Here is a 24,252-nt window from a genome sequence, read left to right as displayed (position 1 = left end):
ATTTTATAACTTGAGCTTCAGAAGAAAATTTTCTTATAAGCTCATGCTGCATTTTTTCACTCACTTGAATTTTTTTCCTAACAAATATTTGAACTCAAAAATTACTGCACCTCAATTTTCTGAAAACTGCAATTCAATTTTCTGCATTTCAATTTTCTGTTTTTTTATTTTTAAAAAGGTGGTTGCTGTGAAAGTAGCACAAAATATTTCAACAACAATATTAGAAACTGTAAAAAATGTAAACAGTTTTTTTTTCAAATTATTATCGCATCTTTGGTGCGCGGTATGATGGGACACCTATACTAACAGGTAGAAAGTTAGTGAATTAGACATAAGCTGTAACGGTTGCATCAAATACAATTTTCTAGAAAATTCTGATTTTTTTTCTGATTGTAAAGAAAACTTCAAGAATTTTCTGTAGTAAAATTAAATTTTTTTTAACTGAATGATTTTTTTTTCAAGACCGACCTGATCCATGCACTCACTTGCATTACTCGCTCGATGTACTCGCTTAAGTCACTCACTCAAAACTGTTTCATTTTTTTAAAATGTTGCTTGAATCACGATTTAAGGGCTATACCATTCGACCCATTCAGATGATTATTTGTGAAATCTTTTTTTTTTTGCGTGAAAAAAAAAACTGAAAAAAAACTGATACAGACCCCAACTAATTTCCTACCCATTTGTCGGATCAACACTTTGCCTGTGCTTTTTTTAATGAAAAAAATTGGTACCATTGAAAAAACTTCTTTTTCAACAAACAACAAGGTACTACTCATTGAGAATACATGTGATGAAAACTGCAGACAATCTAACTTTCATGCTCAAACTGAAATTATTTTTCTTCTAAAAAACAAAAAAAAATTTTTGCAAACTGCTTCTATACAGGGTGATATCAGTTACTGCGTAAATGGAATTAATGAAAACAGAATTTTGCAATTCTATAATGTTAAAAATATTTGAAAAAGCTGAAATCGTGACAAGGTTCAATCCTACATCCTTCTACTAGAAACCCATTTTCTTTATCTTTGAGTCACTCGTAGAAATTAAACACTGGCTAAGCCATCTAGCATGTACCAGTCTAATCACGGATAAAATCGTTAAAAATTTCGAAAAAAAATTAGAAAATCCTGCAGATTAACTTAAAATAGATTTTATTACATAATGAAAATCAATTTTCAGAATCCCTAAAAACATCATTTTTATTTTCCAAGAGTTCTAGAAATCAAAAAACATGAGAGGCTCAGGTATTTGCGGTGGTCAAAAAGTCAATTTTGTAACCAAATTCTTACAAACACTACACGAATTCTGTTTTAAGTATATTTCAAAAAATGTTTTAAAACTTTTAAAAGTGCTTGGTGTGTACAAAATGCAGTTTTTAAAAAAATTTGAAATAGGTTTGAAGTCAATTTAGATGTGACAAGTGTTTTAGCAATATTTTTGCATAAAACTAATTTAAATGGAGAAAATTGAAATTGATGATCGTACGCCTTCTCTTCATTATCTCTAAAAATTAGTTGACAAATAGTTAATTGACAGGAGCGATTACATTGCCAATTATCGGTTTATGCGTTTGAGCCATCGATTTTGCAAATTATCGGTTTACAGAGAGGAGTAGCTCAATGAAGAAAAACCCTTTGCTAAATTTTGGTTTGCGGCAAAAATAGAATTTTTTCAAAAGTTTCTCTAATTTTTTCCCCACTAGGTGACTTGAAAAAAACGGTAGCAGGTCATAGTAATTTTACGTAAATGGCGTTTAAGTTTTAACTTTGGACCAAATGCACTAAACATGTTTCAAGTTTGTTGCCATCTCAAGAAAGTTATTGTTTACGTATGCAAAATCCCAAAATTTTGAGCTCTTTGATAAGCAGTTTTTAAAACTTAGAAAAAGAATAATGAAAATGTTTTGCCTAAATTAAGTTTGAGAAGTTTTTGAACGCCTAGTTTTTTCAATGACTCACAAAGCAACAAAAAGCCTAAAAAATTTGCTTAGTGAAATAAATTATAGTTTTAAGTCACAGCCAATATTTAAAAGAAGGATAATATGAATGTCAGATTTAGATTCAGTGTTCTGAGCGAAAATTTAGTAGCCTTTTTTGTAAAGGAGTAATTCATAACGCCTTGTAATTTATAATAAGTAAAAAAAGATTTTACAGCTTTAATCGAACAAGATTTTGAAAGTGTAAGCAATTGTACGTATCAAAAAAAATTGCTAGCAAATGGAATGAAATCCATAAAAACATATATAAAGTTGCCTCAATAAACTACAACTTACCATCACAATTAGTCGATTGGAATTGATTGAAACTGATATTCTGAAGCCTTCTTCATCATCACCTCTATAAAATTGCTGCCTAACCGTTACTTGTCAAAAGAGGTTACTTAAAAAACGCTGTTTTTTTTGTGTTGGGTTATCAATTTTGCAAGCCTTGTGTATAAATAAAAGAAAAATTGCTCAGTGAAGAAAAACCCTTCACTGTATGACACCTTGTGGTCAAGCAAAGTTTTCCAAATTTGCTCTCGTTTTTCCCAAGTAATGAAGTTGAATGAAACAAACTGGAGTAATTAATTGGCTATAAATATTGTTTACGCTAAAAACGAATTCAAATTCAACATTTCTTTCACCTAAAACTGCTCAACCGAAAAATAGTTCAGTGAAGAACAACCCTTCACTGTATGATGCCTTGTGGTCAAGCAAAGTTTTCCAAATTTGCTCTCGTTTTTCCCAAGTAATGAAGTTGAATGAAACAAACTGGAGTAATTAATTGGCTATAAATATTGTTTACGCTAAAAATGAATTCAAATTCAACATTTCTTTCACCTAAAAATTGAGATTGTTTTTGGGTAATACGACATCCTGCATCAGACAAAATTGTTAAATTCTGGGCAAAACGTCCTTATCCATGTATTAATAAGCTTATAGACAACACAATTTTTGGTTTTCGAATTTTTATTGCAAAAGTTTGAAAACAAGGATCAATTTTTTGGATACACTTATGCAACTGAAAAATAAAGAAATTTCAAATAATAAAGCCTTTAGATGATTAACTTCGTACGAAGTACCAAAAATTGGCCTCAGGTAGCGTAAAAATTGCCAGATTGATATGATGAGAAAAAATCAAAACTGATTTTCAAAATTTTTTATACCGTATCAAAATTACACCAAACGAAACAATTTAATCTTATCGTTTTTTTTTTCAAAAAAAATTTCATATATTTTTTAATACTTTCTAAAAGAAAAAAACAATCTAATTTGATTAGATTTTTTAAGAACTACTTTCTAGAGTTTTTTTCAATCCCGCCGCAATTCCCCTCCTTCTCTGTCACAAAACAAAAAGTTAGCTACCTAAAAAACTTAAGCAATTCAAATTCGGCATTTTAACGAGAATTTTTTAGTTCAAAGTAGTAACCCAAAAATTTTATAATTCACAGCTGATGTAATAAGATTAAAGTTGATTTTAGCGGTATGAGTAGAAATTCATTTTACCACTCCAAAAAATGACTGATTTTAACGCCCTTCTGAGATTGTGTTGAGTAAAAAGTTCACACTAAATTTTTGCAGCCTTTTTTATCAAGATTTTGAAAGTGTAAAAAAAGTGCGGGAGTTTTGAAAAAGATATAAAAAGATATATTCAAAAGTTGGTGAAAAATTGATAAAATTTGACTAAAGTTCTCTGTTTTAATTTTTCTTGATATCTTTTTTAAAAAAGACAGGAATCGATTGGAATTGACAATCTTACGCCATTCAGGACGGGTTAAATACATGGAAAAATGCTGATTTATGTGTTGGACCACCGTTTTTGCAAGCCATTAGAATGAAGAGACGAATAGCTCAGTGAAGAAAAACCGTTATTGTATTTTGCTATTTCATTGTGGTCAAGCTATTGCAATTGCATTTTTCCAATTTTTTTTTCACCAATTCAGGTACTTGAATTATATAAATTCGAATAACTTTTACAGCGTTTCAGTTTTAGTCCTCTAAAAATAATGCGCACTAAGAATCAATTCAAACCAACTACTTTTGTTGACTTAGATCTGTTTGTGAAAGTTATTGCTTACAAATGCAAAGTCCAAAAATGAGTTTTTTGTCCCATCCTTGGAAAGCGATAAGACACAAATCTTTTTAATGGTTTTGTGTATTCAACGCTCTGTTGGTTTAAATCTCTGTCGTTATTTGTGGTGGAAGGGTGGCAGAAAATAAGTCCAAAATGATTCTGAGCTCTATTTTATAAAATTAATTTGCTAAAAGCTCATAATTTTGTTCATACTGTTCAGAAAAAAGTTCTGAGAATTCTCAACTGAGAACTTTTAGGACGCTTTTTTTTTCGATCACTTCCAAAAAAAACCAATCAACTTTAATTGATTTAATATAACTTATTTGGGAACCATTTTTCAAACCTGAAATGAACCAAAGTGACTCAAGTTTTCGCAAAAATATAAAAACTAAAATTATCTTAGCCTTGAAAAAATCATTTTGTACGTTGCATCAAAAATAAGGGCTCTGGCATGGTATAAATTTTGCTGGTTTATTTGAAAAACCGAAAATTGGTTATGAGAAAAACCAAAAAATGGTTATGCTTTTACTGGGTTAAGTTTTTGCGTATCATAGTAGAAACGAAATGAGACTTAAAATACCAATTCAGGCTTATCATATTTTTATTCGAGGATAGAGAGGTTAATTGTGTAATACGTTCTAAAGGATGCATAATTAGTATGATAATTTGTTCAAGCTTTTATTGTTGAATATTATTAATTCTTAGAGCTAGGTTTCAATTCCCCCTCGGCAGATACAAAAAATAGCTACCCAAAAACACTATAATTCAAGTAAGCTGATCCAAAATTATTACAATTCTTAGCCGATGTGGAAAATGGCATTTTTTTAATAATTTTTACACGATTTATATAATGATGTCTTTTGTTTTGTCTATAAAATATAGGAGTGAAGGGCAAAAGGCAATCTTTTGGTTTAAACATTGCAAACATTTTCCCCGTTTTAAATTTTTTCATAAATTTAACTCGTCGCATTGAATGTTTGGGGAAAAGATGCCTAGAGTTATGAGAGAACTCAGTAAATTGATTACTTTCACGCTTAACCTTTATAGATTGTTCAAAAAATTTTTGAAATTGAACTTCACTAAAAAACTTGATTCATCCTTGTCCATAAATAGGCATTAATCAAATCATAATTAATTGATTGAGTAAGCGTCAATTGACTATCGCGATTTCAAGAAGCTTTTAGTTCATAGTGTCTCAGAATTTCTTCACTTGTCCGAGGAGTTGAAGTTTCATGATGTATTAGTATCTACTATTGATAAATTGAGCTTCTCGAAAATATTAATACTTCAACTATCGACCCGTCGATGAGTTCGTTTATTGGCTTAGATAATGTAAAAGTGATATGTCTTTCAATCGATCTTTGTAATTTTAGCGTGACATTTCCAAAGTGGGCTCGGAACCTTCGATCGTGAACACATCTTCATCGTCATTGTACTGTCTGCCCAAATCACCAGAAGGGTAGTCGCTGTTGTTCATGTTCACGTGACTATAATTACTATTACCGGCATTGTATATAGCACTTGGATTCGAGTGTCGGTTGTAGCCCCTGGCTCGGCTGGTTGAGCTGCCCTTCCGAATGTACCTGTGCACGACCAGTGTAAGCACGACGAGCATAGCGATGATCGAGAGGCCCAGTATCACTTCGCCGAATACTGAAAAGATCGATATGTTGCTGTGGTACAGAAATTTTTTTTAAAGAGAGCTGAGAGGGTAAAGCGATTATAAAGTGGTTTTGATGGGGAATTTTTTAACAAACATTTTCCGAAGTATCCCAAACACAGCATTTTTGACACTTTTTCCTATACATTAATTTTTTTCAAAGATGTTCTCGCTCCTCGCGAAAATCGTCTGAAATTTTTAATAGAAAAAAGGTCAAAGTTTTACAGGTCAACTTACGTTTCCAGTGAGCGCGTTTGGGATCGTGTCCGAGGGGTTTGCCGACGTTGCCGCAGTTGTTCAGAGAGGAGTCACTGCTCCTCGTCAGTCTGTTCACACTCACCTCTTCGAGGGAGGGAGGGGTCGCACACACTCCCAGGAAACGCACATTGGTCAGCTGACTTGCCATCTCGTGGGAGTTGAGCCTACAAAATATAAAACGACTGCATAAAAACAGGAAAACTAAATTTAACCATATTCATTCATACATAAAACTATACGTAATAAAGGTCTCGCGCATGCCGCGTCTAATTCCTCGTTACCCAAATCTTGAGCTATATTTTCATCACAACTTCAGCTATTTCATTTTTTTCTAGGGTTGTTAGTTTGAACGCGTGATTTTTAAGTTCAATTTTTAGGATCTGTTTAGAAATCTTCTGTAAAATGGAATAATTTCAAAACTGTGAAAGTCTCAGTGTTTTTTGATTTTTTTGTCAACTCACATATAGCAGTTGCAGTGAAGGGGGTTGTCGAGGGCATTGATCTGCATGTAGGTAACCAAAGTGTCCCTCCTGATGTCCAAGTCCTCGAAGGTCTTGAAGTCAATCGTTTTGATCTGATTGTTCGTCACATCAACATGCACCTATCAGCAAAGTGCGATTGAATAAGGCAAACTTTAAAACTTGAATTATAAAACTCAAAAATTTGCCCCGCATGCCTTTTGCGAACGCCTTATCCCTCCTCAGGGATTCGATCCTTTCACCACCCAAAGGTTTCCCCGTTCGGTCCTATATTCATCTATCAGCCGACCAATCCTATTTTTTTAAAGCGCCAATGAATGCTCTATGGGGAAGGGAGAGCACGCGCCAAAAATAGAATATTTTGACCGAAGCTTTCCAAAAAATGACCAAGAACGTCATCTTTGACTTTTTTGAAAAGATTGCCTAAATCGCAGCGAGCCTTGTAAAAAAAAGGGTTCTAATAGTGTTCTTGGAGAGCTCGAGAATCTAGTAGAAAAAAGTCGAACTAAAAATAAACGTTTCCCAAAAATATTCATTGCCTCAATTCGAAGAGGAAGCCATAGTTTATGAGTAGTTTCAGCATGTATGAACCAGTTTTCGAAGAGGAAGCCAGTTTTTGAGTAAATTCAGCACGCATGTAAATTCTACGTAACCTATAAATCAATCTTCTTGGACCGTTTATGATGCTCCCCTACTGACTTCAATGACAATTTGGCTTTCTCTTAAATTCAAAAGTTTGACCCTGAATTTGACTTTGCAAGTGGCCTTGACCTGTGACTATATCACTGTACCTCTCCGTCGAACTTGTTGTGTGGAGACTGTCCCCTGAAGTGAATGAACTTGAAGAAGTCATGATGGAAGAAAATGAGGTTGTTGTAGGCTAAGTTCAAATAGTACAGTCTCTCCTGGTGCAGATAGCATCTAATCAAGACAGAAATTGACAGTAAAATGACTATAAAGTAATTCAACATTTTTTCCTTTTTCAAAAGCTTTTGTGAAAAAATTTCAAAACAGACACTTTCTCATAAATGTTTACCTTAACACTGCACTGCTACAGTTTGTGCCTTTGAATACAAGAACAAAAATATCATAGAAAGCAAAGCGACATGTTTTTTTAAAGAATGCCGATGGCTAAAAACTCATACTTTCTGCAAAAAATTTTTTAAATGCACCATACCAAGTGACGTTTATAAATTCAACAAACTCAAAAAAAGACACGTAGGGGCGGATTTAGGATTTTCTCGAGGGGGGGGGGGCGAATTTTGAAAAAAAATTCGGAAATTTTGACTACCGTTTTTTTTAGGTCGACCAAATTTTTCCGCGCTCTCCTAAAGAAGCAAAAAGATGCTGTTTGCTGTTTTTGCCAAATTTTTAGCGCCGCAAGCAAATTTCTGAAAAAACAGGTCAAAGTAGCCGTTTTGGTCACTTTTTGGAAAACTTTGACAAAAAATTGCGGTTTTTTTTGGCGCGCGCTTCCCCATAAAGTTAGTATATATTGACGCCAAAGGCGCCTTTAGTAAAATTTTAGGGTAAGTTGGTCAGAAAAGGATTTCTTAAAAAGTACCAAAGGGGGATCCTTTGGGTCGGCAAGGGGTCGGATCCCTGAGTAAGGGGCGTCCGCCCCTCTCCCCCTAAATCCGCCCCTGAAACACGGATAACTGGGTTCCTGTGAAAGTAGCACAGAAGTTTCAGACAATATTCGTAAGAAAACTTCAAAAACTTTTTCCTTCATTAAAATAGAGTCTTTATTTGTGCGTTGTGTGATTATAGAACTAAGCAAACATTACGAAAGTTAGTGAATTAGGAATAAACGACTACAATTGTCTTCAAAAATATTGAAAAATTTTATTGCCAAGGAAGCGCTAAATTAGGCTTCTAAAACTATTTTTTTAAACTAAAATCGATTTCTTGCTTTTGGACTGAAACTAAAAAATTTTAAACCAGTTTTTCTCGACACTGAGAAAATGTTTGGGTTTTTTTCAATGTCCTTCGAATCACAACTGAAAGGTTGTTGTGTGCTGAGAAAACTATACAAACGCGTAGAGTTCGACTGAGTGAGACTATCGACAGCATTGTTCTTCGAAAATAAGCAGAAAACAAAAAATGCGAAAACATCCGAAAAAGTTTTCTAAAATCTTTCTGACTCATTGCTGAACAATGTTTCGTTTAATTTTGAAGTACTCATTGCAGGCGCTAAATCACGGTTTTATATTTTTTGGAGAGGAAATAAATTTTGATTATCTAAATGAAATCTTCTTGTCTAATTTCGAGCTAAAATGTCTTTAATAAGATCTAATCGCTCAAAAATACTCCTTCAAAATGAGACTACAACTCGAAAATATCAAACCAGGTTTTCTTGTCACAGGAACTTTTTCGAAAACTTCAAGATTTTTTTTTTCGAATCACGAATGAATGATATATTACTCGACCCATTCCGATGATTATTTGTGGCACCTGATTTTTCGTGAAAAAAAAACTTAAACACATCCAAATTCGAAGTTCCTCCCTATTTTTAATGGTCGGAACAATAACAGCTGAGCTCTTTTTTCTAAAGTTCATCTTCTAACCTGTCCGGAGTGTAATCAGCAAGACATGAAGATGTACTGATGAAGTTGTTCTTGGACAGATCTAACTCCTCAAGAGTAGTAGGCAACAGGTCACTTGGAGGGATCAGGTCCAGATTACAGCCACGACATTTCAGGACTCTGTGAAAAAATGGCTACATAGTAAACTTGGGGGGGGCAGTGGTGAAGGAATGTGGCCCGTTTCGCCCAAACAAATTTTGCCCCCCCCCCTTAAATTTAGAGGCATATTTCGCCCCTCACACGTTTCGTCCCTATTAATTATGCACATTTCTTCCTTACAAGGTTCGCCCCTAACTTTTTATTCAGATAATTACTCACCATTTTCGTAATTGAAGATTTGAGGGGCGAAATATGTGAATACTATGGTGAATAAGCTTATTTCTCCACCTCTCAGTTTTAAGGAAGTCGGTTCCAGCTAAGCCCGCAATGATGTATGCTTGCTGTTTGAGGGTGAAGCATCAAATACCAGCCCAGTAAGCAACCGAAAATTAGCTTGTCTTCTTCAACACCAGTTCTCCATTAAAAGCTGAACAGCTTCGCTAGCGGACAAATTGCAGTACGTACAAGATGTCATTAAATCTTCAAAACCAGGAGCTGATGATTTCGCACCTTTCTAACCAGTTAAATAGCTTTGGCTGGCATTTTTATAGGATTTGTAGGGCTTTTGTGAAAGCAATTGATATTAGACTCAATGTTTTGTTTTCAGTTGCTGCTTACTATAAAAGTTTGGGAAGCATTTTACATTGCAATTATTCGCAACTACATCCAAATCTCACGTTTTGAAAACAAGAACATGTTTTTTCTTAAGCTTTTGATTGAAAGCTCAATTTTTTAAGTCCGATAGACGGTTGTTACCTCAATTTTGTCCACTGAGTCAAATTCGGAAATCCACCTCTCAGATCAGTGTAGGAGAGATCCAAATGTTCCATATATGGAAACATTTCGACCATACATGGCTCAATGCCCTCCATGTTGGGGATGTTGATGAGGTCTAGTCGGTGCAGGTAGTAATCTTTGGCGACGTTGAGTCCGTTTGCGGAGGCGTTGCAGGAGGGGAGCAGGTTGAACAACTTCGGCCAGGCATCTTTAAAAAGTAACATTTAGTTAAATCGTATATTTATAATAAAAAATGAGAAAATTATCAAGATAATTTACATAATTAATTACATAATCTAATCTCGGAGAATACGTAAAATCATCGAGGGACTGAATGAGATCAGATATTGCTATACGATTTTTTGTCATTACATAATTTTCCAAAAACTTTTCTCTATCATGTAATCATGCGGCTCAAAAATTTTACGACAGCTCAAAAATTTTACAGCTCAAAAAGTTTACAAAAATTAAGTTCAAAAGCAGTAATTCAAAACGGATTACCATTAGACATGACTGCAGCTTTCGGTAGCAAACGTTGATTTCAATTTCTGAACGCCGTTTAATCTTAGGTTAAATTTGAAAACTGGAAAATTGGAAAAACTTTTCACGAACTCATGCGAACTGCACTGAAATGGTGGTAATAATTTACCAGTGGTGTCTTTTTTGTACTGGATCATAAGTGAGTTCATGATCGCGTCTTGTTCTGTGTCGCCTAGCGGTTCCTGGCTGAGTCTTCGGGCCATGAGGCTGAACACATTCTCAGGTACTTTTATGCAGTCAGTTAGAGAGAGTTCGTTCAGATGGTACATGGAGTTGGTAAGCAGGGTGGTGTTCTCAACCAGCTCACAATTCTGGAAAAAAATTTGTTTTCTAGTTAACCAATTGTTCATAGTGCCGAGCGATTCATGAATGAACATAATAAGCTTTAGATCCAATCGACGTATAGGGTTTCAACCGCCATGATGGGCATTCTTTTTACAGAAAAACTGTCTTGACTTTTTACACTGGACCAGCGTTGGCTTTTTTATACCCTCTCGGAATTTTGAACAGTTTTTAACGTTAAAAATAATAAAAAAAAAAACGTTAGAAAACAGTGTAAAAATTTAAATTCAACACCTAAAAAATTCAATGATTTATCAGAAATGATGCTCTTTCTTGAGAGCTTGTAAAAAGAAAGCAAGCTTAGCTGCTTTTTCTTGTCTCAGTCGGTTTCTGATATCGCTGTGGACAAAACCGAGAGACGAGAATACAAGCTCAATATCTGCAGAAGACGGTGGCAAGCCGAGAACTTTCACCGCGACCTGTCCTAGAAATAGTTAGATGTGAAAAAGTGTTGAAAATTCAATGTTTTTAATGCTAAAAAACACTGTTAATTAACATGAGGGTTTTTAACATGCCAACTCTGCACTTAACATGCCAACTATGCACTCAATTTAAAAAAGAGAAGGATTCTCGATTATGGAAATACATTTTAGCATCTCTGTATGTGAGCTCCTATTCAAAACACCTCAGAGTTATTTTGGCTCTTTTCCACTCCCGTTATTTTTTTTATTTCAAAAAACCTTTAATTTTGTTTCCCATTTATTTATTCAACAATTTGTTATTTTTGAATAGCTCAATTTAACAAAAACAGCCGGTTACTGTGCAAGTAGCACAGAATCTTCCGACCATAGTCTTAAAAAGTACAACTGAGTAAAATTGAAACTTTTAATGTGGGTTGAATCACAATTATAAGGGCTAAAATGTGGTATGTCACTCAACCCAGTCCGATGATTATTCGTGCTACCCGATTTTGCGTGGATAACAAAAAGAAAAACAAAAAAAGAAAAAAACTAAATTACACCCAAATACAGAGTTGCTCCCCTTTTTCAATGATCCGAATAATAAATATGCAAAAAAAAACTTTATGATGCTACCCGATTTTGCGTGGATAACAAAAAGAAAAACGAAAAAGAAAAAAACTAAAACATACCCGAATACAAAGTTGCTCTCCTTTTTCAATGGTCGGAACAATAAATAAGCACAAAAACAGTTATGGCCTCGATAGATCAGATCAAATCAAAATCAAGATAAAATCGCTCGCACCAGGAAGAATTCTGGTGTTTAACCGTACAAATCCCTACCCCCAAATCGATATAGTATGGCTGGTCAACTTCCATTTCAAACCATTTCAGGGTTCGTTTGTGCAATATATATATATATATATATATATATATATATATATATATATATATATATATATATATATATATATATAGCAATATATACTGCGCTAGTTTTGAAAGGATTCTTTAATGGAATCAATTATGAAAATTTTTATAGTGGGGGTGGTGTTTCCATGATTGAACCATTTGAATTGTAAGTTGGTGAATTCTACGATTGATCCTATCCTGAAATGCTAACAAAAACTGTAACTGATGAAATTTTTTGAAATTGTTCTCTGATGTTCTGCTCCGTCAGAGAACATCAAAAAGAAAACAGAATAAAATTTGGACAATATCAAAGTGTGAAAATTTGAGTCGCACGAAATTACTACGACCGGTAATCTAGCCTCAATTCAGTTTGGAACGATTTTGTTGGGCGGGATAATTCGCCACACATAAACAATTCGCGTTACCCTCTCAGCAATATGAATAAAGGCGCATAATTTAGTCCAATACAAAGCCAATCTGACAATTTTCAAACCCTCAGAACTTAACAAAAAACAATTGGAGGTTAAAAATATGATTCTTATGCACAAAACGGCCCAAAGTTAAAATCTTTATATCTTTTTAGCTAAAACTAATGCGGAAGAATTTGATTGGCTAATATTAGCCAATCAAACTCAAGCAACATGGCCAGGCCATTGAAATTATACCCAAACAAAAAGTTCAGTAAAATGGTTTCAACGCGAAATTTTTTTTAAATCGTTTTGGTCATTTCGGCCAATAATTTTATCAGCTTTAAATTTGAATTGAAATGCCGGACCATGTTGTTTGCATTCGATTGGCTAATGAACCAAACAGATTAAACCACATATTGACTTACGATCAAGATGTAGAAATACTTGTTTTGGGCCGTTTAGTGCATGAGACCCAAAATTATTATTTCGATCGAACAAATAATCATGATCTACAGATCTTGTTCAATTGAAGTCTGCGCGTTCACTTTTATAGATAAGTGAACTTAGGAATTCACAATTTCGAACAGCAAACTGACACTTTGCCAGTTTTGAAACCCTCAAATGTTCCCGAAACACTGAGGGGAACTATTATCTCAATAGTTAAAATTGGTCTACAACGAGCTTTAAAAATGTACACCTTTTTTGTTAGTGTGAAAATAAAGTACTCATTTCAGGCTGTTTTGCCTCCAAACATTCAGTCCAGTTTTTTTTTGCGACATCTCGTTCACTCTATGATTGAGGCAAGTTAGACTTTTGAACTTATAAGCTGTAATCGTGCAGACCAAGTAGAATACGAGTTGCTCAACATACTTTGTTTTGTTTTGAAAGTTGATTAGCATTTTTTTACCAGTCTGAAAAAATGCAACTTAATGTCATAATCAAATAGAAATATATGCTTAGGTGCCATTCAAACAACTTTCTTTCTGCGTTTTGGTTATGCCTTAGATTTGATATAAAATTGTTTCAAAAAGAAGTTTTCAGTATAAGTAACTAACGTATTATGTACACTTATTGAAGATTGATTATACACTCCATGAAAGGTAAAATTAAATAAGTTGCGCTCAAGAGCTAATTGGTGAACTTTAGTAGACTCTGCTCAGCTGTTTATTTGGCAAAAATTTGAATAATCTAAGCAATTGATTTGCTAAGTGACGGGGCTATTCTCACGATATACGCACCCAATGCACTAAAATGTTCAACCAAACATTTTTTTTTGAAATTTCCGAAATTGAGTAATTTTCCATTTTGGCTCTTTTAATTTTTTGAAAAGTAAACTCTTGTTAGGTACCACAAATTTCCGGCCATTTGCTCTCTGGAACGGATGGATAATGCAAAAATCTGAAATTTTTTTTTGAAGTGCACAAGCAAAGACACCATTCAGTTTAGAAAACTTCAAAGGTTTGATTCGCTGAGAAATGTTGCGCATTTGATGCTTCGCGCACTAGATTAGCACCCATTTGGTTCATTTGGCATGAAAGATTCCCCTTAAGTGGCATTCCGTTACACTTACTACAGTTATTGCAATGAAAGAAAAAAAAGCGTTAGCGAAACGGGATAGTTTTGCGCTAATAGCAATGCAGCATTTCCAGCTATTTTGCACTCAAGACACAGTTGACTTTTTCCACAAAATTTTTTTTGGCCGATGTCATTGTTTCACCAACAGGATCAATTGTCCTAGACTCAAGTACCTCTGCCGAGAAAACTTTGTTTTCGACGTTATTTTTTACTGAAATTGATCCATGAAAATGAAGCATGGCATGAATATCATACTTGAAATCAATCAGAAAAAACTGCTATTTGTTTTTATTTTAACAATTCGATTGTAAAATAATATTGATAATAAATTGTTTCCAAACGATATCTAGATGCAGAGTTATTTATAAAAAATTTACAAATACAAATTGGAATCGTTTGGGAGAACACCATTAAGGCAATCGGGCCGTGCTGGCTTAATGGTGTTCTCCCAAACAATTCCAATTTATATTTGTAAGTTTTTATAAATAACTCTGTAACTGGATATCGTTTGAAAACAATTTAAAGTTCCAACTTCCTTAACGAAATTAACGGAATATTTGTGCTCGGGGTGGGTTTTTTTTCTTCAGACAAATTTCGACTTTTTAACTAGCCATTTTTGACCAATTTCTTTTGCATCATTCTAAATCTATTGTTGTCTTGAGCTTAAATTTGAAAAGTCATTTCACTTGTGATCATTTTTTGTAAATTTATGGTGGTTTAAAGATTGCCATTCTGGCCATTTTTGCCAATTTGGGAAAATTGCGATATATTTCACGCTACTAACGCACAAGCGAGATTTAATCCGTCTTAGCAATCGTTCCAAATTGTTTCAAGGAAAATTAAATGCCATAATTGATTTGTTAATAGGAGCAAAATCTATCACTTTGTACTTAATATTGCGTGTGGGGGGATGTTTTCACAAAAAATCTCAAACTTTTCAGATAAAAAAATTGTAATTTTCACCTTTAAATTTTTCTTGTTATTACTGCTCCATAGACTTTAATAGGTAGTCGGAACATTCAGGGCTTCGCCCTGATACGAGCAATCTTGTTATGATTTTTAAATCGAATCGTTAAAATAGAAACAAATAGCAGTTTTTTCTAATTGATTTCAAGTATGATATTCATGCCATGCTCCTTTTTCATAGATCACTTTCAGAAAAAAAACGTGAAAAGTAGTTCGCAGATTGCAACTAGAATTTTTGTTGCAACTAGAACTACAGCTGAAAGAATTATCTGTGGTAGGTAAGCTTAAGAGAAAAAACGCGTGCTCAAGTACCAAAATGTTTGGCTGAGCTCCAAAAAATCTGACTGAGTTTTTGGTTGTGTATTAAAAGTTTAGTATTCAAAAAAACTTCACTGCGTGCTAGATCCGTATAAACACTGCAAAATTCTGTATTCCAGAGAACACATTTTAGGGTTAGTAAAAATATATAAAATATATATATAGAAAAAGACCTTCAATTCCAATCTCTCAATCACATGACGTTGGTCGTTGAACCGTTCATACTGAATAGGGTATATGTACGACTCGTAAAGTGTCTCGTTCGTCAACTCTCGGCCATTGCAGTCACAAACAAGCACTTTTTCCGAGACAAAAGTACACTTGATTCGAGACAAGTCAGGAACCAACTCGGGTGATGTTGTCGTGGAAGTATATGTCCTGGTTTCAGTGGTGCTTATTAACGTTGCTTTAGATCCCAAAATTCCTACAATAAAAATAAGCAATGAAAGTCGAAAGCTATTCAAATTTTGCATCATTTTGGAGTGAATATAGTATTGAGTAACTAGGCGCTTATTTTGAAAGCTATGAGTTTACAAAACACAATGAAAATTCGTGAGATTGTAAGTTGAGTTCAAGCTGAACACGATTTGCTTAAGAAGTTGGACATTAAAATCATGAAACATTTTATTAGAATGGATGTTTAGTGAAAAGATTAAACACAGGAAGTTTGCTTTCTAATTATTTTGACAAACACTGTCAAATTGATACATTCAAAACCAAGTTATGACGGCTAAGTTATATCTGAACACCTAATCATACCAATAACTTATGAAACAGGGGTCACCACTCTTGAGTTTATTTGTTGGCAATTTTGGCATACTAATGAATCATTACGGGTTCGATTAAATGGATGCTTAAAAAGCGAAGATGAGGGGCGAAATTCTCAGGATTATAAAATTTATCTACTCGATCCGTGACTATTCTTCGACCTTGACGATCGTGCCGATGTTAATTCCGCTACCTGAAACTCATAGTCTGGGCAGGTTTTTAAGTCGCGGACAACATCGGTCGAAAAATAAATCACGACCGACATGAAAATTGAACGACCTAGGTTGTTGATATTTAGAAAAAGTTGGCGGGTCAAGTTTTTTGTATGTATGCAAAAATCTGCAAAGAAAAGATCATACAAGAAAACAGTTGAAATTGAGAGGCAGTTATCCCAAATGTAGAACCATTTATATCTGCGATTTATATTCTCGATTGACCGAACAAGCATAGGCAAAACATGATTTTCTTCACTAACTCCAACATGAACAGAAGATAAGGAGCTTCTGGGTTGTTTTTCTGGTTTGAAACTTTGAAATGTGTTTCAGTATCAGTAAGAAGAGATGTTAAGCTGACAAAGACTTTCGCCTCTCATTCGAAAATCAATGCCTTGAAGTCAACTATAATTCTTGCTCTTGCCTGCGGGCAAAGGAACAGTTCTGAACCCAGAAAACCTGTCAAAAGAAATGCATTAGTTTCTCTGGCAGGGGCACAACAGCGGGACGATTAAAGGGAAGTAGTTATTTCAAAATATTTGTGCTAGTAGTTCGGTAACTCTTCTATGTCTATTTTTTTCATGTTAGCCCAAGTTCTGAGTCGTGAAAAAAATATATTCAATACTTCTGCAAACTAAGTTTAAATGCCACTACTCGGAGGGAGATTGTGATTTTACGTTGAAATTTGCTATTTCGCGAAAGAACAAAAAGATCATTTTCGCGGCTTTTACTACCAACAAAAGTTGCCCAAGACAGGCGCGACCGAAGATCAGTTGTCCATGACCGGTTCTAGGATACCAAATCAAGCATGTTTATCTTTAAACTAGATTTTTTGAGACAATCAGGAAAGACTTCATTTAGATCTCTGGATACTGCAAAGCAGACTCCCTTTGCTTGCTCAATTGGTAAGCTTCCTTCAAGTTTGCCGTTTGTATTTTTTAGACCACTAACTGCTAGATTGACGGCAAAGCTTCCACTTAGACCATTTATAAAAGAACAGCAGCGATAGATCATCCATTGCTAGAAGACTACCCGTTTGCACATACCACTAACCGTTGGATTTGAAGTAGTTATTGCCTTCTTCCAATTTTTAGAGAAAACTTTCGGATGACTAAGAATGATGAAACAAAACGTTGTTGATAGCATTTTTTCCGACAATCGAAACAAGTGACGGAATATGTGTGCTAGTAGTTATTGCCTCTTTCAAAACATAGGGCAAATATTTTTGGATGTCTGAGAATGCTTAAAAAATAAATTGTTGATGTCATTTTTGTTCCGACTTTCGAAGCAGGTGACGGAATATTTGTGCTCGAGATTATGTTTCGTAAAATTAAGGGGGTTTAAAGATTGCCATTTTGTGACAACTAACGCGCAATATATTTCGCGTTCTTAACGCTCAATTAGAGCATCAATCCGTTTTAGAAATCGTTTTAACCTGGTTGAAGCAAGCTTTTTGTATAAATGCCTCGTTACGAGGAGTGAAATATATCATCTTGTATTCTATATAGTGTCATAAAGATTAAGTTAATTAACGAATCATTTTAGTTGCTTTTCAAATTCCTTCGTAGTGTCAATTAATCTGTCAAGTCTGGTGCTAGCAGGTGCTGGCCTTCGAATTCGTTCGTCACCTTTGGTTGAATTCCAAATTTTTGTCTCCGATCAATCTAATGCTTTAAAGTTGTCCATTTATGTGTCTGAAATTAACAGTTTTTATAACTCTTTCTTAACATGGCGCAGCCAAGAAGCCAAAGTGGGGGAAAATTCATTCGAAAAACATTAATTTGGTCACCGAAGCTTGCGGAACCACCCATGCCATAGTAGTTCTGGTTAACGGATTCAGTGGGAATTGGTGGCGCAACTGCTTTGGTGGCTTTGTCGGAAAGAATCGATTAGAGGAGGAGCAGACGCTCATTTCTAAATTTTAACTAGGAGAAAGGAAAGGAAAGGATGAATTTCACAGGCGCAGACTACATCTGGATTTAGGGATAATCCGTTATCCAGAGAATCTCGGTGCGATTGAAGCGGATTTAAGAAAAAAATAAATGAAGCGTACGAAACGTTTCAGTTGCTAGCGCAAACACAACATACCGGGGAGACTCTAGAACAGTACAATTCGGTTCTGAGCGGACCTGTGGCACAAGGTGATTTCAAAACGAAAGAGACAAAGACATTGAGGGCTTTACTCCTTGCGATCAGGAATAACCGAGAAGCAGAGAACTAGCACTGCAGGTCGACTAAAACTCCAGAGGAGGTATATCGGATACCGTTATTCTACGAGCTAAAGAAAAATTACGCGAAGATCTATGGGGAGAGACGTCGATCGGAAAACCAGGGGAGCATTCCAACTCAAACCCCAAAAATGTTACCGATACGAAGAGGATACAATCGACTAATTGCACGAGACCCATACCAAGGACGCCCGAACAATCGGGGAGCACAACCGAGAAGCCGTCGTGTTGTATTGCAATCTGGCAGGATTCATTCCTGAACACATGGAAGTGTTCGTCGAAGTATGCTACATGTAATTTCTGACAATAGAAACCCAGGGCGGCCCGAAGTAGAATTATCTCAAGGATTTGAATGATTCGAAGAGATGGAAATTATCCACTGAAAAATGAGAGTTTTGTAGGCTGCGTCAATATGCCGAGATACCGATCATGGGATTCTGACAGCTCAGGGGATTACTTAGTGATCCCTGATCTGAGTGAAACAGACATCAACTGATAGGAGGATGGAAAAAAAACAGAAAATATCTCAAAAACAAAGATCTTTTAGCGGTACCAATCGTTCAAGGAGTTCAGTTTTGTATCATGAAAAAAAATATTATGAAGCCACAAAGCTAGATATTCTACAGTCAGACCAATTCAAAGCAATGAATAACACTGATGATTTGGTGGTATTGAAGAGTTAGAAAGAAATTAACAAAGAGCTGTTGAGTCTGAAAAAAGGCAATGACATAAGTGAACATCTCTACACCAAATTGAAGTCAACAGGTAAACAATCGGCTCATTTGTACGGTTTACCAAAAGTACCTAACAAAGACATACCACTGCGCCTTAATCTATATCGGCGTGGAAGTTCATATGAGAACTTGAACTGAACAAAACAGTGGCTAAATTTTTTCACAAAAATGAGGGAGCGAACATAGAAAAAATTCACAAGAAGCACAAGAGTTTATTGAGAAAGTTGAATTATGTTAAAGTTTGGACACTAATGTTCCACTCAATGAAGCTATCGACATTGCATTCAGAAAGTTGTTTGAGCAAGACAACCTCCAGACACTACGAAGAGATTCCTAAACCTCGATGTAGAATAAGTGCAATTCAAATGTGGTATACACAGAAGAATAGTTTGGCTAAGCGAGCCTCTCTTGCAGTCATTCTGGCAAATTTGAGGATAAAAAACTCGAACCCGTATTGAGCAAAGAGATTCCCAAAAATGCAAGCCAATGGAAAATCTAAATGGCAGCTGTCCAGAATGAACGGGAAAAAGATACGTTTAGACAGAAAAGTGTTGATTGTGAAAACTGTCGCAATCGGTTCCATCAAAAATGTAAAAAATATCAAAAAATAGAATATTGAATTTTAGCTAAAATTGTTTGGTTTTGCTCTTCACGCTTTGAATTAAAAAAAAGAGATCAACACTCGAAAATAAAAGAAATTTTTCTGAAACATGTAGATGTTATCATGAGAACTGTGAAAGGTTTTTCAGAAGAGTTCTTACAAGCTGCAAATCAATTACAATCCTAATCTGCAATTAACTTTAAAAAAGCTTACGAGACAGACAACTTAGCCCCTCATTACATTAACGTTAACGCGTAAACACATAAAAACGTTATCTGCGGTTGGTATCAAAAACTCGCTATTACAGGGGCAGTTTTTTATTTTATGAGCAGCGTATTACTCCGTTATAAGAAAAACAAAACAGAAGACGCAAGTCATTGAAATTGAAGAAGAACTTCAATTTAGTATGAGCTCGATGACACCATGAAAATAAATCGAAAACCCAAAATCTTAGTCGGAGAAGAGTGTTTCCAAGTACTATGACAGACTCATCAAAGGAAAAGCCAACAATAGCCCTAACAAATACCTACATCAAGTGGTTTTTGATATGTCAGTCACACCACCATTGCTATTGGTGCAGTACTGAATGAAAGAAAGCCTGATATTTGGAAATAAGGTGCGGAACATAATCAAGGCACCAATTGTTTTCAACACCACAAAGCTGAAAACCCACCTACTATCCTTAAAGTTTTTCCGCGTGAACTAAAAACAAAAGTGTTTTATAAGATTTCATAATGTGGATGTAACTCCCCCGATTTTGCCCAAACGTTTCGACATCTGTTCCGTAGAATTGACAAACACCAAAAAGAGGACACGATCGAAGGACAATATCTAAGGCAGCATGGAAATCAGTACACGATTGCGGGAATGCCATGGGAGGTTATAGAACAAGCTAACACAAACGGCAAGCTACAGAAATAAGAGCACTTCGAATTCGAAGGAGAAAACGAGAATAAACATGATCGATGAGTTTAAAAGCAGGAAATAGACAGTGAAATTATAGTTCCAAAAATGATTTTCCGGCTCATACAAAAAGACTCTGAAATAAAAAACTGACATGTTTCGGTATTGGAAACCAAGACTAATCAAAAAATGCAATTTCAATTTAATTTGATTATTAGACAAACGCAAAAGATTGTCTGAAAAACTTTAGTCTGATGATATATTCAGTTTGAAATTTTGGCACAATTATTCAGTTTGCAAGTTTCTGATTAGTTGATTTTTTTGCTTTGTATAGTCATTGTCTTAGGATATTTTTATGAGCGATGATCAATTTATCAATTTTTAAAACATTTAAACCTGCTGATGCACAAATGTGCATAAACGTTCGTAATTTACATTTTTATTTCCCTCTACGGTGAGTTGGGGATCAATATGTGAAAATAAAAGTTCATTCTTACATCTTTCTGGGGTTCAAAAAAGAATGAAGTGAGACGTACGAAACATTTCATTAGCTAGCGGGAAAACGGAGTCACTGTAGAACGGAGTCACTGATTTTGATCGGACTTGCTCATCGTGACTTCAAAACGTTGGAGAAAAAAATTTTGAAGGATATTTTCATTGCTTTCAGGAATAATCGAGGAACACAGAACTAGCTTTGCAAGTCGACTGAAACACCAGACGAGCTGTACCGGATCCCGTTATCTTACGAGCGAGGGGAAAATTAAGCGAAGTTCTATTATCAACATCCGCCGAGCGAGTTTGAGCGAAGTAACCGGGGGAGCAATCCAACTAAAAAAACCAATTGGGAGCGATACGAGGAGGATATTGTTTTAATCAATTTAGAGCACGAAGCCGTCGTGTTGTAATTGATTCAATCCTGAACACTGAAAAAGTTAACATCGAAGCGTGCTACGTGTAACTTCTGCCGCAAAATAAGGGACTATGATGTCGGGAGAAGCGTAGAAACTTAGGATGGCCTGAAGTAGGAGTAGTTCAAGGACTTCAATGATTCGAAGAGATGGAAAATATCCACTCAAAAAATGAGAAAACTGTAGGCTGAGTCAACTTGCCAGAGATACCGCTCATGGCATTCAGACAGCTCAGGGGAGCAGATATCATCCGACAGAGGGGTTAAAAAAGTAGAAAATATCTCCAAAACAACGAATTTTTAGCAGTACCAGTCATTAAAAAGTTCGGTTTTTTATCATGAAAAAAGACCAATATGGACCAAACTGCTTAATTTACAGTCAGATCAGTTCGTAGCAATGAACATCACTGATGTTTCGGTGATGTTGAAAATTGAGAAAGACATTAATTGAGTCTGGAAAGGAGCAATGACATAAGTGAGCTTCTGTACTTCAAATTCTGGTCAACAGATAGTCAACTGGCTCGTCTATACGGTCCAGCAAAAGTACACAAGAAAGACCTAGCAGTGCTCCCTGTTTCATCTGTTCTCGGAGTTTCATAAGACTTTGGTCATTTTTTTTTGTTAAAATTGAGTGAACGAACATAGAAAAAACGCTTAAGAAGCAACAGAGATTATAAAGAAGGTTGAATTAGACTCTGATGGAACATACTTTTTTAGATGATAAATTCTGTACACTAATGTTCCATTCAACGAGGCTGTCGGCATTGCACTCAGTAAGCTCTATGAGCAAGAGAAACCTCCATACCTTGCACGCAACACTATGAGAAGATAGCTAAACTTTGCTGCAGATCAAGTGCAATTGATATGTGGTATACACAGAAGGATGTTTTGGCTATGGGGGCTTCTCTTGCAGTCATACTGGCAAGTTTGTGGATGAAAGAGTTCAAACCTGTTTTGAGGAAATAATTTCCCAAAATTTGCAAGCCAATGGAAGATCTAAATGGCATCTGTCCAGAATATAGGAAAAAAGTTACCTATAGACAGAAATGTGTTTTATGTGAAAGTTGTTTAAATATATTTCATCGAAAATGTAGTACGCTTCAAGAAACTGAAAACTGAAAAAATGTTTAAAGAAACTGAAAAATGAAAGCTAATAATGTTTAGTTTTGCTTGTCATGCTGTGAGATAAAAAAGAGCCCAATACCCAGAGGAAATGAAACTCTTTCTGAGATAAGTAGATGATATCGTGAGAATTGTGAAAGGAAATCCGTGAGTGTTGTTGAAAACTGCAAATTAATTACAATTAATCTACAGTTTACTTTAGAGAAGTCTAACGAGAGAGGCAACTGAGCCTTTTTTGAAATTAACGTTAACGTGGATACACGTAGAAACGTAATCCATGGATAGTAGCAAAAACACATTGATACATGGATAATTCGTATTTTTAAGAGCTGCGCAGTTCTTTGAATTTTCAGAAGCACTTCAACTTGGAATAAGTTCGATGAGGCCATGAAGACAAATAGAAAACAAAGGGTTGAAATTCATATACCAGAAAATTGAACTGATAAGATTGTTTCAATGTCCCGTGTCAGACCCATCAAAGGAAAACCAATTAGGATACCTGGCAAGCACCTACAACACAATAAAATAGACCTCAAAGACCTTAATCACGAATTTGAGATGAAAAAGAAACTCCGATTTTTCCAGAATTCAAAATTTCAATTTTTCGATGGGGACTGGTGTTTCTCTGAGAAATGCTAAAAATGGCCATTTGGACTATTAAATGTGTCAAGTACACAAAATCCGAAGACGAGACAAAAAACAGTCGTAAAAAAGATAAAAACCGAATCGAAACGAAGCCTCCTATCGTGACACAGAGGTGCTTTATTGTAGAAGACAGCTTAAACGGAATTTCTAGTGGGACATTCGGGACAGCTCTGAATCCACCCGAGCATGAAAAGATAAAAGATTAAAAAGTTGGATTTCCTGGAAACGTTGGAATTGGAATCCCGGTGCCCATAGACTCTTTGGTTGACTATCTTTTAGCTGCTGTAAGGCCCTGAACGCATTTAACTTAATTCAGTATTAACTTGGAGATTCAGAACATGAGTAGTAAGGGGCTAGGGAAGAATCGATTCATCTCTAATGGAAACAATATGTAATTTTCACTAAAAATATCACTTTTTATGGATTCTAGCCGTGTTTTCAGTAAGAATCACGCTGTCTGGGGATCCGAGACTCAGCTTTGAGACTATTTTTGCATGTAAACGAAAGCTGATTAAATTTCGTATGATTGATGGCATAAGAATGGTAATATGATAGATAGCCCTTAAACATACCAGAATAAAAAACTGGCTCGAACGAGACGGTTAAAGCGTCTAGAATTAAGGTTACTGACCTCAGCAAGTCATTAATAGGGACTTTTTCAACGCTCTGTAACTTCTTAATCTCTAATCGTTACCGAAAGTCTGATATTTGCAAATAAGATGCGGAACTTAATCAAGGCACAATTGTCTTCAACGCCA

The 24,252-nt window shown here is 35.2% G+C and overlaps 1 protein-coding gene across 1 annotated transcript; it reads right to left on the bottom strand.

Moving 5' to 3' along the window:
• Window positions 1–5,130: 5,130 nt before the first annotated feature.
• LOC134847755 (uncharacterized) lies at window positions 5,131–16,031 on the bottom strand. The gene is made up of 8 exons (XM_063864957.1): window positions 15,548–16,031; window positions 10,563–10,764; window positions 9,893–10,121; window positions 9,020–9,157; window positions 7,244–7,373; window positions 6,435–6,574; window positions 5,953–6,137; window positions 5,131–5,708 (listed from the first exon to the last, which is right to left on the bottom strand). The coding sequence occupies exons 1-8, from the start codon at window positions 15,848–15,850 to the stop codon at window positions 5,425–5,427; spliced, it is 1,611 nt and encodes a 536-aa protein (XP_063721027.1). The 5' UTR covers window positions 15,851–16,031; the 3' UTR covers window positions 5,131–5,424.
• Window positions 16,032–24,252: the final 8,221 nt, after the last annotated feature.

The sequence above is a fragment of the Symsagittifera roscoffensis genome, chromosome 6, assembly GCF_963678635.1.
Source record: "Symsagittifera roscoffensis chromosome 6, txSymRosc1.1, whole genome shotgun sequence".
NCBI classification, from domain to species: domain Eukaryota; kingdom Metazoa; phylum Xenacoelomorpha; order Acoela; family Convolutidae; genus Symsagittifera; species Symsagittifera roscoffensis.
Note: the sequence above shows the minus strand (reverse complement) of the source record. Positions and strands in the feature narration are given on the sequence as shown.